The 17,573-nt window shown below is 37.9% G+C and overlaps 2 protein-coding genes across 2 annotated transcripts; one reads left to right on the forward strand and one right to left on the reverse strand.

The window, feature by feature from the left end:
- The first annotated feature begins 672 nt into the window (after positions 1 to 672).
- LOC134678840 (O-glucosyltransferase rumi homolog) lies at positions 673 to 3,863 on the forward strand. Its single transcript, XM_063537546.1, has 6 exons — positions 673 to 852; positions 935 to 1,119; positions 1,342 to 1,530; positions 2,184 to 2,314; positions 3,041 to 3,188; positions 3,326 to 3,863. Exons 1-6 carry the CDS (start codon positions 741 to 743, stop codon positions 3,746 to 3,748), a joined length of 1,188 nt encoding a protein of 395 aa, XP_063393616.1. The 5' UTR covers positions 673 to 740; the 3' UTR covers positions 3,749 to 3,863.
- On the reverse strand, positions 3,855 to 16,886 carry LOC134678841 (probable serine incorporator). Its single transcript, XM_063537547.1, has 12 exons — positions 16,723 to 16,886; positions 14,748 to 14,912; positions 14,455 to 14,543; positions 13,925 to 14,020; positions 12,933 to 13,111; positions 12,252 to 12,367; positions 10,514 to 10,729; positions 9,473 to 9,496; positions 8,100 to 8,235; positions 7,264 to 7,290; positions 5,540 to 5,687; positions 3,855 to 5,047 (listed from the first exon to the last, which is right to left on the reverse strand). The coding sequence occupies exons 1-12, from the start codon at positions 16,756 to 16,758 to the stop codon at positions 4,915 to 4,917; spliced, it is 1,365 nt and encodes a 454-aa protein (XP_063393617.1). The 5' UTR covers positions 16,759 to 16,886; the 3' UTR covers positions 3,855 to 4,914.
- Positions 16,887 to 17,573: the final 687 nt, after the last annotated feature.

Here is a 17,573-nt window from a genome sequence, read left to right on the forward strand (position 1 = left end):
CATAATTGTATACCTCACTCGCTCTTGCACGATGCCAATACACACTGTCCCGACTATTCATGACGTACACGTATTGTTGCTATATGTAAGCTGTTTGTAGCGACATTATATCAGGGCTAAAAAAGAACTTGTCAGGCTATACATTTCGAGAAGCACTTTGTTACCATAATTTCTAATGTCTTTGTATTTGTAATCTTTATGTTTTTTTATCCCATAATAATGGCATTTCTTTATAAAGTTCATGATTGAAGAAGAAGATTTTAGCAGTAGGTACTTCCTTTTCCCTAGTCTGTGGCTGCGTCATTTTGAACTGAAATGCAATAACTAAAACAATAAAACATCCATCATACATCATACGCGTGTTCGAGTGCGTCGGTGGCGTGCCGACAACTGACCTTACACAGTAAGCGCTAAGCGCGCTAAAACCATTTACACTATGCGTTCTAGTGCGCTAGATAGCGTTAGTGCGGCAGAGCACATGCGATTGCACTAGATTGGGTCTCTAACTGGCTAACTGTCTTTATACTATACTAAATTAGTGCGCTAACTCAGCTAGCGCACTGCAAATTGTATAATGTAATGCCCGCTTAAGGCCCTAGTCTGTCCAGAAAAAAAACTTGACGTTGACGTGCTTTGTTTGACATTGACAGCTTTTGATTTGGACTAATTGGACTTGCTTATCCATATTTTGCTGTGTGTACACTACGCGTTGCGTTTTATCCTAATATTAAGAATTTAAGATGTTAAGTATACAAATCATGGTATTTTGTGTTACTGCAACATTATCCTACAATGACGAGACATGTACCAAATACAATTCTTGTTCAGAAAACCACAATAAATATTCTAAAGGTAAGAAGTTACTTTTACAGCCGGTATTTAGACCCTTTTCTCGACATAAATTAACAACTTCACCAGTATAATTTATTTTCAGACACTAATCAATGGGCTTCAAATGTTTTGAAAGAAATTCGAGCTGCTAATGCAGACTATGTGCCCTGCGAACGGCAAAACTGTAGCTGCCACAAGTCCGTGGTTGACCAAGACTTAGCACCATTTACAGATGGAATTACGAAGGAAATGTTTTCGCTCGCTCAGTCGAAGGCCACCAAATATCAGGTATTATTTAAAAATCCTTCAATCATAACAAAAGTTATCAATTAAAATTATCGTCACTTCTTCCATTGCTACAGAATAGGTTTGTTGTTAATTTCTAATTGCAAAAGTGTTATTTAAACTATTATATGTTTGTAATCAGGTTAATTTTTGGCATAATAAAAATGTTGGAAAGTTTGTACAAGTCTGTGTCAAGTATAATATATAATTCCTGATTTGTTTCAGATAATTGAAGGTAAACTATATCGGCAAAAAGATTGCCATTTCCCAGCCAGATGTTCGGGTGTAGAACATTACTTGAAAGCTCTAGCACCAAAGTTGCCAAATATGGAGCTAGCCATAAATACACGAGATTGGCCTCAAGTTAACCATGTTTGGGGTCATGTGAAGGCACCTGTATTTTCATTTAGTAAGGTATAAGAAACGGTCTTGTATAAATTGTTTATAATATGTAGGTAATGCCGGAAAGCTGCAGTCCGCGATGAATGGCGCCGTATTAGCAAGATCATCACTCATCGAGATTTACAATGATGACCACGACCACCCTGGCAAGAGTGTACCGACTAAGAAGAGAGAATGCATAGCCAGATTTACCCTGTTGCCTTTTTATTTCCTTAATTTTGCAAAAGAGTTTACCTTATTCTTGGCAATGTATCTTACATGACATGATACATAATTTTACACTGTCATTTTGTTTCTAAATCAAGTTGGTGGTAACTACTGGGAATTATTTTTCCCTGTAGTTACTAGTGGTAAAATGTGGGAAAAAAATTCCCAGTAGTTACCACTGGTAACAAATTGGTAGTATTAATGGGAATAACCCATTAGTCCCATTACATTGTACGGCGCCAGCTGGCACCTAGGTATGTGCAACTGAAGAATAAATGTTGTGAATAGGATATGATGCATATATGTATTAATCATTGACTGCTGGTAGTTAACATATTGCTAGCAAATTTTTGTATTATTTATAAATGCTGTCAAAGTTATTAAATACTTACTAGTAGCCTCTCCAATGATCGTTAGCTGGCGAATGTGCGAATGTGATGAAAAGTAAAAATTTTCAGACTAAGGATTATTATGACATAATGTATCCAGCTTGGAGTTTCTGGGAGGGTGGTCCAGCAATAGCATTATATCCTAATGGAATTGGACGGTGGGACAAACACAGATTATCCATCTCTGCTGCTGCTGAAAGGTAAAGATATTGAATGTCATTGTTGTCTCAATTATCTACCTAAATATGTATGTGTTTAGGCGTGTCACATAATTTTCAGGTATTTCTATTCTAGTTCCATACTGTAAACTGTGTACAGTCACCATCAGGTATACCGGAGCGGCCAACAGACTAAGAAATACAATTGACAATCTCATTTAAATATTGCAGCCTACCTAACCCCTGTCATATCATAAGGCTGATTTAGACAGTGCGAGAACTTGCATGCGAGTTTCATTACACTGCAGTATTTGATTGGTCGGCTCAATTGGTTGCAACCAATAGTGGCAATAGTCCTCAATGTAGCTAATATCGCATACGAGTTCACGCGACGTCTAAATCAGCCCTTATGCTATGAATATTTTGCAACATTTATCTATGTCATATAGTTCGTGTTTTTTAGCATTAGAAATAAGGGAAACAATCTTGATGTCTTTTAATTGAAAAAGTCATTTTTAAAATAAGTTACGGCAAATAAGTAACAATTATGAATCTAATACGATCGTTTATATTCTTCTGCTTTCATAAATAATAGTTACTGATTTTTAAAAGACGTTTTTCAATTAAAAGACATGTCAAGATTGCTTACCTTCTTCCAAGTTCTTTCTAATGCTAAAAAAACGAACTATAGTAAATAAAATTGGGTTACAAAATATTTGAAGGTTGCTGAACATTGTTCTTAATTTTCATTTACTATTAATTTTACAGGTGGCCCTGGAGTATGAAAGAACAGAAAGGTTTCTTCAGAGGTTCTAGGACAAGTGATGAGCGAGATGCACTTATTCGCCTGTCTAGGGACAGGCCCAATTTAGTTGATGCCCAGTATACAAAAAACCAGGCATGGAAATCCAAAGCGGTACTTATGCATACAAATATCAACTTAATATAAAAAAAGTCAGAAACTTGAACTTCCTACAATTACCCGTTCGCGGTAGAACCAGTTTTGTAATCATGTTAAATTTGCTTGTTTTACAAGTCGGTACATTATTACAGGACACGCTGGACGCGGAGCCAGCTGCAGAAGTTTCATTTGAAGACCATTGCAAGTACAAGTATCTATTTAACTACAGAGGCGTCGCGGCGAGTTTCCGTTTCAAGCATCTGTTTCTCTGCAAGTCGTTAGTATTTCACGTGGGAAACGAATGGCAGGAATTCTACTATCCACCTTTAAAGCCATGGGTGCACTATGTACCATTAAGCCCCAAAGCTACCCAGTCAGAAATCGCTAAATACATCGAATTTTTCCAAGAACATGATTCTTTGGCGCAGGAGATAGCAGAAAGAGGGTATCAATTTATTTGGGAAAAATTGACGGCTAAGGATGTGAAATGCTACTGGAGGCACTTGTTGAAAAAATATGTTAAATTACTAAAGTACGACATTGTAAGAGATGAAGATCTGATCAAAATCTCATAGGTCCTACTGACGAAGTAAAGAACTGAATCATCTTGTACTCTAATTAAGAGAAGGTCTGCGCCTAGTGAAGGGGCTAATATAGGCTGGTGAAACATTAAAGAACAAGTTATTGGTAGATACAGAGTTTTATTGAAGTAGTGTAGGTGACTAGGATAATACAGAACTTCAAACATCTAGCTAAATGAACTACAAGTATTAAATCGAGATTAAATTTAAATGGGAGTAATAAATTGATTAGATATTTCATATTATAGCCTATTAACATGTGAAAATCGAATCGAGCGTCTTCTCCCAAATTTAACACCATCTACCTAAAACCAAATGCGAAGTTGGACCTTACTAGAAAGCACGTAAGTCGCTTTTACCATGATCTATCCGACGTGCAGTCTGGCCACAAAATCTCCCTTTCACGAATTGCTCGCTAACCAACGCAATCACAAACTGAACACACGCCTTTAATAATAAAAATGAACAAAGTATGTCTAAAATACGAATAGGGTAAAAGTGAATAACACAGGTTTCCGAAGATTATAACTCGTAATATTATATCTAGACAAAACATATTTTACATGTGTGATAAAAATAAAGTAATGGTAATACATATATAAAGTTTATGGTATGCCACTTCTACTGTGTGCACGATCGTGGCGGCCTACATAATCGTGATTGTTTATTTGGCTGAAAAATCTTCACGCGGTGAAAAACATTATCTGTAACATAGGCATTCAATAAATTTTCAATCTAGATCCACGAAACACTTATTGCCACTAACTGACTTCTTAGTTATCCAATTTATTATCAATTAATCTTTACTGTAAATACACAATGTACAGTCAACAACAGAGCTATGAATACAGGCAAAGTGCCAAAAATATGTATACACGACCTTAATGTACAGGCAATAAAGTACTGTATACATATTTTTGACACTTTGCCTGTATTCATAGCTCTGTTGTTGACTGTACCTACTTTTAACACTAAAAAAACTAAATATGGATGTTTTTTTACATATCCCATAAAAAAATAAAGTTAGTTTTACGCTTTTGGATTTGCAATATCGTTTGGTTGCTGAGATCCCTAAACAAGTATTCATCTCAATAGCATTTTTTTGTAACCGTTCAAATAATAAGAACATATTACGTATATACTAAAAATAGATGTAGAGTTTAACTGAAGTCGCGATCTGGGAAGATGGCGGGAGCGACCATGGTCCATATGTAGATCCCGACACACAGCCACGAGGAGGAGATCTTGATCCACATGGACGCTACGTTCTCCTTCATGAGCTGCGAGCTAGGGCTGAAATATAAACAATATATACAAATATTGCTTTAAAAGTGGATACTCTTGGAATGAAAATGAATTCAGATAGGTCCTGACTGTCCCTGCTTTGTAAGGCTACTTACTTGGTTTAGTATTGTGAAATATGAACTAAAATAAAACATTTTGATTAAAAAAATATACCTACTTTTTAATAACTTTGCTATTTGCTAATGCTACACGATAACGATACAAACAATCGGAGCAATTTCTACTTTGTCACAGTGACAATAGTATGAGGTAACGGTCATGGTCGCATTTTTATCACTTGTCATGTCATGCGACACTTTCGCACTTACATACGTGTTAGAATGTGACAGGAATGATAACAGATGATAAAAGAACTGGCCATCTTTCCTGTTGATGATCAGTCGTTAATTTATAAAGCGGTTAATGTATATCTTGATCACACAAACCATTTGCTAGGAACTCGTTATCTGAATATGTATTTGAATAGAAGAGTATACTCACTTAAACCAGTTGGTGAGCGTCATCATGGAGTAGAGGGTGGCCAGCGCGAACACGACGTGGAAGAAGGTCCAGTTGTAGGCCACGCCGTCGCCCTCGTTGTCGAACACCTTGGCCTGGCCCGCCTCGCCGCCCTCCGCGCCCGCGCCCTCTATGGAATCATACCCTGCGCTCAGTGAGCGAACACACCCGCTAGTTAGCATTCATACTCATATTTTTAATTAGCTGGAGTAAACTGACGTTTACAAATGCATTGCCTATGAATCTACGTGATCTTATGTATACTTGAAGTAATGACATTAACAAAGAACTGCATAAAACTAAGTGATTACTAAACTATGCATTAATCAATTTAGTCCCAGCCAATTAAAAATAACACAAGAGTATTTTGTTAAAGGAGTAAGTTTCCGAAGAAAACAAAAATCTACTAAACAACATTTAGAAATAGATTAGGTACACAAATCTCAATCGTGGGTTTATTATGCTTGTAATAATGACAAGATAAAGCGTAGGATGTCTCTTACTCAGATTTTGGTGTTCAGTTAGATTTAATATAATATATGTAATAGTACAAATCAGCACACGCACTATCTACGGGTTAGCTCACTTATGGGCCAAAATATAACATAAAAGCTCTACAGGATTCTAGAACTAATTTGCAAGGTTCCAATGTACAGCTCAGCTTGAGGTTTAATATGGTTATAGGCCTCATAATAAGTCGTTCATTGTAAGGTCGGACATTGAACACCCCGCGCCCGTTCACGAGCTAATTGACAGTTATACCGTAGATATGCCAATCTAATATCATAATGTGAGCCCAGGGTACTTTACATCAGCGGTCGGCAACAGGCGGCCCGCGAACCTCTCGCTTGCGGCCCTCTAGCCTCCCTGGTTATTTTGTACGAGTATGTAATATTAACAAACGACAATGTCTGCCAAAGTCACAAATGTTCCCAAAGTGCGGCCCGCGCAAACTTCGTTAGCTACTATGTGGCCCTGGCTGTTAAAAGGTTGCCGACCGCTGCTTTACATTACTATCACAATCATTTGCAGCATAACAGACTTCCCATCCTGTTTCAACCTGGAATGATTATGTAGGTATTCTTGCACTAAGACTGTACTGTATATTGTAACGCCTGCTGATCACCCGCCACTATGCCTACAAACAGAGGTGATACAAGCATGAGAGTCCACGTTTTAAGAAAGTATTGATTCCCTTTACAAACTCCAACCCCTCCCCCCTTTTTACACCCATAAGCGATGATTATTTAAGGCGATAAAAACTATTCTATAACCTTTCCCACTACGCAAAGTACTCAAACTATCTCCATTTCAAATGTAATCTAAATTAGTTAAGCGGTATATTGAGTTCCACCCCCTTACAAGATGATTTTTAGGATAAAAACTATCTTAGATCCTTCCCCAAGCTTCGAAATATTGCTACCAAATTGCAACTAAATCGGTTCAGTGGTTTAAGCATGAGAAGGTAACAGACAGACAGATACATTGCGTTTATAATGTAAATATTCATGTATGTATTTCTGTATTAGTTACCGAAGATTGAGTATAAATATGAAGAGTTCCGTCTGTCTTCCAAAACCATATGCGTTACCCCATGGCAATAAGCGGAAACACCAACGTTGTAATAAAAATGATATGTTATTATTTTGCCAATGAATGAGAGGATTGGGGCCAGCGTCTAACACGAGCTACCGTGGAAATGTTACCTTCGTTAGCAATGAGCCCTCCTTGCCCTGCGGCCGCCGCCGGCAGCGCCAAACGTCGCAGGGAATGGATAATTGTGTTAATATTCACTTTTAACTACGTATATGTATATTTCAACACTGACAGAAGCTCAACTAAAACACACACTGCACTAATACTTGAGTTTTATATAGAGGTAGGTACATCGTGATCCTGAGGTTGCGGACTTTATTTCATGTAATGTACCCCTCCCATGTATGTGCCTAAATTATACAAAGGGGATATAGGTTTTTAATGTTAAGTGACTTTTAATCTATTTATGAGTACCTATAATTGGAGTTGCAATTATACATACAGACATAAATAATCTGTCAAACTCGTTAGATCTGTCATAATAGGTTAGCAGTTCTCTTTTGGCGACGGGACCCTTTTGAAAAACTAAACATATGTCGGAAACTCAAATTGAAAATTTCGTTCGTCACCTTTGTCCAGATAAACTATCGGGCAGTGTTGGCCGAAAGTTAATGCAAATTGAAAATGCTGGCCATTAACCATTATAAATTGAATCGTAAACTGTAATAGTCCGTTACGGTTTAAGGTTCAATTTATAGTGGTTAATGGCCAACATTTTCAATTCGCATTAACTTTCGGCCAACACTGCTATCGGGTACCTCATCATCGCGGTGTTCAGTTAATTGTTGTAAAGCTCAAAAATAAAAATAAAACTCATCAAATCTACTGTCAGCGTTTAAATATTTGGGTAAGTATAGTTGTTTACAGTAATTAAACATAACTGAATTATAGTAATATTGGTTATAGGTATGTAGGAAGTACAAGAGAATAGTAAAAAGGTAATCACCTGTGCCTTCCTTGGCAAGGATGTGGTCGGACATGGTGATCTTGGAGGAGTTGGAGGCGGTGCGCACGCACGAGTACAGCACGCTGCACACCCAGATCACCATCCCGATGATGGCCTGCTTGTCGAACGACGCCGCCTGCCCACACCACATACAGTTACTATTTATTTACATCATTCACCTTGATATTTATACAGGATGGCTAAAAACAACTGCATTCCCATTGTCAGGGAGGTTTTGTTTGGGATTATACTGACCAACTTTTACTGTGGGACCAACCCCGAAAGCGCAATTTTTTTTTAGCTGTTTCATACATTTTGGGTGGTCCGTTTTCTATGGGAGGGTAAATTTTTATTTCGCCATTTCGGGGTTGATTCCAAAGTAAAAGTTGCTCAGTATAATTCCAAACTTCCCTGGCAACAGGAATGCAGTTATTTTTTATGTCAGGGCTCACACAACTAGTCAAATACAATCCTTTAATACACGAAAATCCAACCAAACAAGGTATACTTGCATAAAATAAGTTTAGGCTGATTTAGCTATAAATATACATATTATGTTGAAGTAATGACATGCTAATGTCAAATCAGAGCTTTCTACCTCGATAGGCTTCATAGTAATAACAAATACTTGAAAAACCACGCAATATTTGTTTGTCCTCACTCCTCAGTCTAGGTCGTGACCTAGTCTCATTTGTTGTCGCTGTTAAGGGTGTACAAATGTCACCCTCCCAACCCACGTAAACACTAATAGTGTGATAATTATGACTGTATACCTATGAAAAAAAACCAAAATAATTGAACATAAAAGCATACACATGGAGAAAATGCTTGATTAAACAGAATAGTCAGTATGAGAATACAAGCTCACGTTACCCATAATATTTATGTTAAATAAACACAATACGAAATATTTTGCAATGACGAGAATAAATTATTTGTCTGTAATTATTTACACTATTCTTTCTAGCTATCACATCATTTACTAATTCCTGTTAGTAAAATTATATTTAATTATTTAACATTCCTTAAATTTAAAGTGAACCAAGCTGGAAACAGTACACATTCATAAGTGAATAAAGTGAGTGAGTAACAAAAGAGGAAGTGAACTGGGAGCCATTTTTTAATTTCGACCGCTCGATCTCGTGTATTTCGTTTATTTATTTATTTTATTTCCAATTTCTATCGATATATCAAAAATAGCATTTCTCCGTTTTCCCGAAATCGAACGCTCGAAATTAAAAAATCGGCGCCTGTGGTAATGGGCAGAAGGATTGCTTCCTTAAGACAATGTGAACAGTAAATATGGATGATTTAAACACAAATAATTAAGGTGCAAAGGTGAAAATTAGCAACTACTTTGTTAGTGTACGTACCCAGTAAGTATCTTCTTTACGATCCTGGTAATGCATAATTGAATGTCACAACTGGTCTCAATAAACATACAAAATTAAACATATATAATAATATATAGGTGTATATATATCAGAGATTAGTCTAGATATTATAAGCAGAAAGAACATTTATCTCCGTGGCACAATTTATTATTTACTAGGCACGTCCCAACGTCATGAAACTCATGAAGAAATCAATGATGTTTACTGATCATTTGAATACAATATTGCAATATAATTTTGTACGTTGCGTTATTTTTTAGTTTTTTAGGTATGCATGTTCAGAATATTTGCATGAAACGAATCTCAGGACACGAAAGTGCTCTATCGATAGAGTGAAATACATAGGTTACTAACACTATGGACATGGTCTGAATTAAATAGATTGATTGATTGATAGGTTAGTCGTAGAGCCAATTGATTTAAGATGATAATATAATTGTTATTGCTAAAGACTTTTGTGGAAAATTTGATAGATTATGTGATATTGAGTGTATACATAATTATACAATAACTTATAACAGAGCTTGGTCTTGATGATATTTGTAGCCGTCAATGACGGCACGGCGTCTGGGCTACGGTACGGTTAGTTAACGGCTTTCCGTTTCCATGACATGACGTCATTGACTTTTTTATAGCGTTGATACTATAGAAGTTTAATTTTAGTATGTATAAAATAACTAGTGTTATAGCCGAGGGTCTTGATAAGTATATTTCCAGAGTATTGAGGTTAAAGGTATAAACCCGTGCGATGGCCTTTTCTCCCGTCTCAAGCTTAGCGTGCCATGTCTTTTAATTTCCTGGCATTACGCCCAACCGGTTTGTTGCGTCTTCCATTTCCGAAAACTTTTGTCTTTGGCAGCGAACAATTATTTAATGTGACGACAGGCGTGCCTTACGCCATTGAATATGATGGCACGCCTGTCGTGTCACACGCCACACGTTAAAAACATTGATGACACGCCTATCGTGCCATCCGCACCGAAACGGTTATCAGGTTAAGAATGAGCTAGGTTAACTTACATTGTTAGGGTCGATGAGACTGTTGCAGGGCGCCGGCGAGTTGGACAAGGCCGACCAGGTGAGGTACATGACGTAGAGCGAGACGACGGAGGACTGCAGCAGGCCGGAGTGCGGGTTGTGCTCCTGCACCGCCGGCAGGATAGAGATCGCGCTCGCGAGCACCACCAGGATCAGGTTGATCGAGATGAAGAACTTGGACAGCCCGCAGCTGGCCTCCTGCGCCTAACATAACATATTTTATCACAATATTTATCTCATTAAAGCACAATTGGACGTTACAACAGCGTCTTTCAGTGTGCAGCTGTGTATAGGTATTTCGAAAGATCAGCGCTGGAAGTCGCCAGCAAAATGATGAAATGGGGCCATTTCGTAACACTATATTTTTCTATGTACCTAAGTCTGTGTGTTTACGAATAAAAAACTATTCTATTATATAATTTTCGAAAATCTTACACCTTTAAACGAGTAATTCTTGTATATTTATTTATTTATATGTATGGGTGTCCCAGAATTCGACGTCAAGCCGTAAACGGATGATAGACCAAGTCATAACGGTTATCATAAAAATACAAAAAAAAATCCAACTCATGTTCTTTAAAAATTATGGTCACTTTAAAAATTCACTAAAAAATCCACACACTGTAATTATTCAAGATTACACAATAATAAAAAAAATAGAATAAATTATGGAATTTGTAGTAACAAGAGTTAAAGAACCATTACAGGATGTGGATTCTTTAGTGAATTTTTAAAGTGACCATAATTTTTAAAAAACATGAGTTGGATTTTTTTTTTGTATTTTTATGATAACTGTTATGACTTGGTCTATCATCAGTTTACGGCTTGACGTCGAATTCTGGGACACCCTGTATATATTTCGGGGATCTCGGAAACGGCGCTAATTATTTCGATGAAATTTGCTATATGGGGGTTTTTGGGGGCGAAAAATCGATCAGCTAGGTCTCTCTCTCTTCTCTGGGAAAACGCGCATTTTCCGAGCAAAGCTCGGTCTCCTTTCATTATATATCACCCACGCAGGTGATACGAGTGTTGCCATGATAGTGACCGACCTGCGTGAAGTTGAGGAACAGGAGCACGATGCCGGCGAGGGCGAGCGTGAAGCAGGTGAGCATGGCCAGCAGCAGCGCCGCGTACCTCCCGCGAGACTCCGACTCCTCGTAGTTCGTTATATATCACCCACGCAGGTGATGCGAGTGTTGCCATGATAGTGACCGACCTGCGTGAAGTTGAGGAACAGGAGCAAGATGCCGGCGAGGGCGAGCGTGAAGCAGGTGAGCATGGCCAGCAGCAGCGCCGCGTACCTCCCGCGAGACTCCGACTCCTCGTAGTTCGTTATATATCACCCACGCAGGTGATACGAGTGTTGCCATGATAGTGACCGACCTGCGTGAAGTTGAGGAACAGGAGCACGATGCCGGCGAGGGCGAGCGTGAAGCAGGTGAGCATGGCCAGCAGCAGCGCCGCGTACCACCCGCGAGACTCCGACTCCTCGTAGTTCATTATATATCACCCACGCAGGTGATACGAGTGTTGCCATGATAGTGACCGACCTGCGTGAAGTTGAGGAACAGGAGCACGATGCCGGCGAGGGCGAGCGTGAAGCAGGTGAGCATGGCCAGCAGCAGCGCCGCGTACCTCCCGCGAGACTCCGACTCCTCGTAGTTCATTATATATCACCCACGCAGGTGATACGAGTGTTGCCATGATAGCGACCGACCTGCGTGAAGTTGAGGAACAGGAGCACGATGCCGGCGAGGGCGAGTGTGAAGCAGGTGAGCATGGCCAGCAGCAGCGCCGCGTACCACCCGCGAGACTCCGACTCCTCGTAGTTCGCTGGGGAAAGGGCATCATCAGAACGGGTCAACAACCGCAATATAACGGGCCGCGTTACCTCAAATTTGTTACGGCAATTAATTAGCGATTTCTTTTACCTGTTTCCACTGGGAACAACTGAACTATAGTTCGTTATTTATTAGCATTAGAAAAATGGTAAACAATCTTGATGTGTCTTTTAATTGAAAAACACGTTTTAAAAATAAATCACGGCAAATATGTAACAATTATGAATCTAATACGATCATTTAATATTCTTCTGCTTTCATAAGTAATTGTTACTGATTTTAAAGCGTCTTTCAATTAAAAGACTTGTCAAGATCGCTTACCTTCTTTCTAAAGCTAAAAAGAACGAACTATAAATACCCAGTTATTAGAGGTGGGTGGGGTATGTTAGCAAAAAATCCCACCTCTCACCACTCGGAATATTGAAGAGTAACAGAAAATACAATATTAAACCTAAATTCGGGTGTATAATTATCACAAGGTTCATAACTGAGGGTAATTTTCAAGTGACAGGAATCAAGAATGTCGTCATGGTACAAGTGACACAGTATGTACTTACAGACCCATCTCTCAGCCCACGAGTGCGCAAAATCAATGATCAAGACGAGTTGTATAATGATGTAGCAGAAGCCCCCGATCATGCCGAACACCATCCACGTGGAGGCGAACGAGCCCTCGGGGATGAAGAACGCGCCGACCACACCCCCGATCACCACCAGGAACTTGATGCCCCAAAAACTACAACATTTTTTATTAGTTACCCCCTTATTCATAAATTCAAATTCAAAATTATTTATTTCATGTGATTCAGGTACACACATAGCAATACACAACAATAAACAATAAACTTACAAGAATTACACATAAACACAACATATACACATAAAAGTTTACGGGCCCGATTTAGTTAATTAAGTTTTGTCTCTTTCTTATGTCTACATAAGTCAAAGTAACAAAAGACGAACGATTATTAGCTAATTGAATTTGTAGCGCGTTTATGAATAAGGGGGTTAAAATGTAATCAATACCATAGTTAATTGATGAAGTCTAAGATAAAATCGTGTTTAGAATTTGATGGCGCTGTACGGCTCCGTTCAAGCGGTCACTCTGGTTGTCAAAAGTTGACATTTAACAATTCAGTGACCAGGGAAACATGGCGCTATACAGCGCTATCTTCTTCAGCTGTCAAAATCTTAACGTACGATTTTGTTCTAATACTTAACATATTTCCTATTAAACAATAACTCTTCGGTAACAGCCATTTCAATATTTTTTATTTGGTTTATTTAGAACACAAAAAGTTGTAATCAGCATATTATATTACATACTATTTGTACACAATGTACAGCGACAATGATAATAAACAAATAGACCTAAAGATAAGATAGGTTGAAATCAACTACTTTAGTTGCTACAGAATAATAACATAATAATCACGGACGATGAAAATGGGCCGCCCTGTCTAGAAAATGCCACACAAAGAGACCCATATTCATTGTCCCTGAGGGTACATTAAAGTATCGAAAAGAAGAATAAAATGTTATTACTTACCCATTTTGTATGCCGGTACGAGGATCCTTGGAAGACTTCACACCTATCATTATCAATGCCATCAGAATGAAGAACATGCACAGCGCAAAACAAATTCTGAAACCATAATGTAACAATGTTACACAATAGAGTAAAGAATAAGTTAAAACACGACCTAATGGAATACATTTTTTAAGTTTGCTGTTCTTTTCTACTGACGGAAATGGCTTAAAACGATAAATGTAAAAGTAAGGAAACCTCCAGTTCAAAAAGGATAAAATAAGCTCTCTCCCTCCGAATTAAAGTAGCCAAGGATTTTATATTTCCCTTTTTGAAGACGCTATTTCCAGTACAGATTTGGTGTTTAGGAGACAGCACCCAGTGAGGTTGCTATATTTTCACTACAATGTTTATCTAGAGTCTATATCTTGCTCTTAGATGTTATAAAAAGACACTGTTAGATACCAACCACACAGCCCTAAACATAAAGCCTGTATAAATGCACCTTAACATAAAGTGCAATAAAATGTAATACAATGGTTAATACATACCTATAAACCGCAAGGTAGCCAACAGCATTATTACAATCTACTTTAAAATTTGCCGGTACGACTCCTGTTGAATTAGCACAAAAAGGCACCTGAAAAAAAAAGGTATTTAAAAACTCACTATCTACACTACTATAAAGTGTAAAAACTTACTATACTACTATGTATCATCAGTAATTTTTAACTGTATATAACATCATTTTTCAACATACTCTAGCCAATTTAAATGTATATTACACAGTCATATGATTTCATTGACAACATTTAATTGGTAAGTTTCCTAAAGATGAGCTTACTTTTTGTAGTTCTGTTTTGAGTCCAGGGGCCAGCGTGATGCAAGCGGCCACCATGACCAGCAGCAACATCAGGGTGTACATGAGCCGCGTGGAGGTGGAGTTGGCGCACGAGGGGCACGCCGAGCAGCATAGCGAGCACGCGGCGCTGCCGCAGCAGCACGCGAGCTACAACATTCCATCTCATCAATCTTAATATAGCCAATGTATGTAAATTACTGGCCAGAGTTGCAGAAGACAGAGTAGGTACAGTGGAGAAGGTTGGAGGAGGCCTAATTATACCAAGGGGCACACCAAACTGCGGGACATTTTGTAGTTTACAAAAAAAACAATAATATCATTTTAAAAACTGTTGAACCCGAGGATCGGAAATAAATGGCTATATAGATAGATGTGACGTTCCATGGGAAAAGGTACCTTATGAGGGTTTCTAGTTTCAGAGATATTAAATGTTTTGTAAAAAGGTGAAAAAATGCTCAGTTTGTTTCTTCCGAGGCGATTATTTCCTAAAATATTCACGTTGTCAAAAAATGTTTTCTAAAACACTATATTAATTTCAAAAGACCTATCCAATGACATGTCACATTATAGGATTGAAGCGAAAAAAATGGCCACATACATTTTTTTTCTTTTTTTTTCGTTTGATACCTATGTTGTAAGATGTCATTTGATATGAGTTCTAAAATAAATAGGGTTCTTGAAAAAAACATTATTGATAAAGTGAATATTTTAGGAAATAATCGCCGCGAAAGAAACAAAATGTACGTGAGTAATTTTTTTTTTCGTGTCAACCCTATGGTGTGGGATGTTGTTAGAAAAGTCTTTCAAAACGAATAGGGGTTTTAAAAGAACTTTTGTTTGATAAAGTGAATATTTTCGGAAATAATCGCTTTGAAAGAAACAAAATGTGTGTGACAATTTTTGATTGTTTCAACCTTATAGTGTGGGGTGTCGTTGGATAGGCCTTTCAAAATAAATAGAGATCTTTAAACAACATTTCTTGATATAGTGAATCATTTCGGAAATAATCGTTTATAAAGAAAAAAAAAGGTTTTCCTTCTAACTTTTGAACCTTCTGTCCAAAAAACATGAAAAAAATCATGAAAACAGTGCTTAAAAACTCAATCAAATAAAATTAAAACAAACTTGATCAGTTAAGCCGTTTATGAGTCATCGCTAAAAGTCTTCCCTTCTTATTTTAATTAAAAGCCTGGCAACCCTTATTTGTAACCAGATTTTCGCAGGCAACCCAAATACCATTGTATTTATTTGCAGTAAAATTACCATCATTTTGATGTATATTTCAAGCGTCAGACAGATGAGTGCAATTATCGATATAAAATCACCTCTTTAAACACGGCAACCATATAATAGGAAAAAGATAAGCAACCTAGTTGATTTATGTTGTACAAGTTGTATACTTTCCATTGAAACTTATCTGAAATCTTTCGTCAGACAAATTGGTGAAGTTTGGCGATAAAAATATTTTCAAAAATATATTAAAAATAGCCTTGACCATATTTTTTTAGGCAACCCTATTTATTTATGTTCAGGAACATATTTTCTTTCATATTTTCATAGTTTCATCCGTCAGACAGATTGGTGAAGGTCGACCCTATATGTGGGATCTTAGACCACACTCAGGTGTAATGACTATTAAGTGTTTAAAGAATCTAAATTATACTAGGCTATTGGGTGTAACTAATAGACTAAATACTATTTTATTGTATACATAAAACGGTCGCCTGATTTTTATTATTGATAATAAATAGAAATCTTTGAATAATTAAGGAACAATCTGCATAAATACACTTTTTGTTCATCATTCGTCCTTGTTACATTGACATAAAGGTATAGTGGAACAGTCAGGCTGATGCTACAATAATAATATTATAATTAAATAAGTGAATTCCTTTTGTTCAAGCTTATCATGCTAGGTCACGACAATAAAGAAACTGTAAACAAGCACAGTACTTACCTGCGCTGCCGAACAAAGGCCCAAGACGGCTCCCATTTTGCAGTTTTTTTATAATTAAACCAATCTCGGCTTTAACTAGATAGATAGCATCGAAAACGACAAGTAATGCAGTTTTAACTTTAAACTATAACTAGAATCAAAGTACCTAATCAGTATTGATTTACGTATGACATGACATGACGTACTTTCCCTTTTGGCAGATCATGAGTCAGTCCCAGTCGTTTACATTAGCGTGCGAGCCACGAGCCGAGTCGCGAGTCGAGCTACGAGACGCGAGTGTAAGTAAGCGGTGGGCTCGGGCTACCGTGAAAATCGAAAATCGTCAATTGCGAGGATTTTTCTCTGTCACTCTAATTACGCCTTCATCGGAGTAAAAGAGAAAGATCCCCGCAATTTGCGAATTTCGGTTTTGGCGGTAGCCGCTCTGAGCTATAACCAGCTATAATCGCGAAAATCGAAGTTCGCATATTGCGGGCATTTTTCTCTGTCACTCCAATTACGCCTTCATTGGAGAAAAAGAGAAAGATCCCCGCAATTTACGAATTTCGGTTTTCGCGGTAGCCCCTCTGGCTCGGCTCGCGTGGTGGAGCGGTTTTTGGGCACGAGACTAAAGCCCGTTCCACACACGTACGCTAATCGCAGCGCGAAGCCGAAAAAGGCAGCAGAAAAATGTAGGCGCGAAGGGATATAGTCTCATAGAAAATTTGAAATTCGCGCCTTTTTCTACTGACAAGATTTGCTTGACCATCAATACTTTTGATCTATACATTCGCGTTCGGTTGTCATCCGATTGCAAACCGATACCGTGTCGTTTGTGTTTAAAATCGATTAGCTCGACGAGCTTACGAGCT

The sequence above is a fragment of the Cydia fagiglandana genome, chromosome Z, assembly GCF_963556715.1.
Source record: "Cydia fagiglandana chromosome Z, ilCydFagi1.1, whole genome shotgun sequence".
Lineage (NCBI taxonomy): Eukaryota > Metazoa > Arthropoda > Insecta > Lepidoptera > Tortricidae > Cydia > Cydia fagiglandana.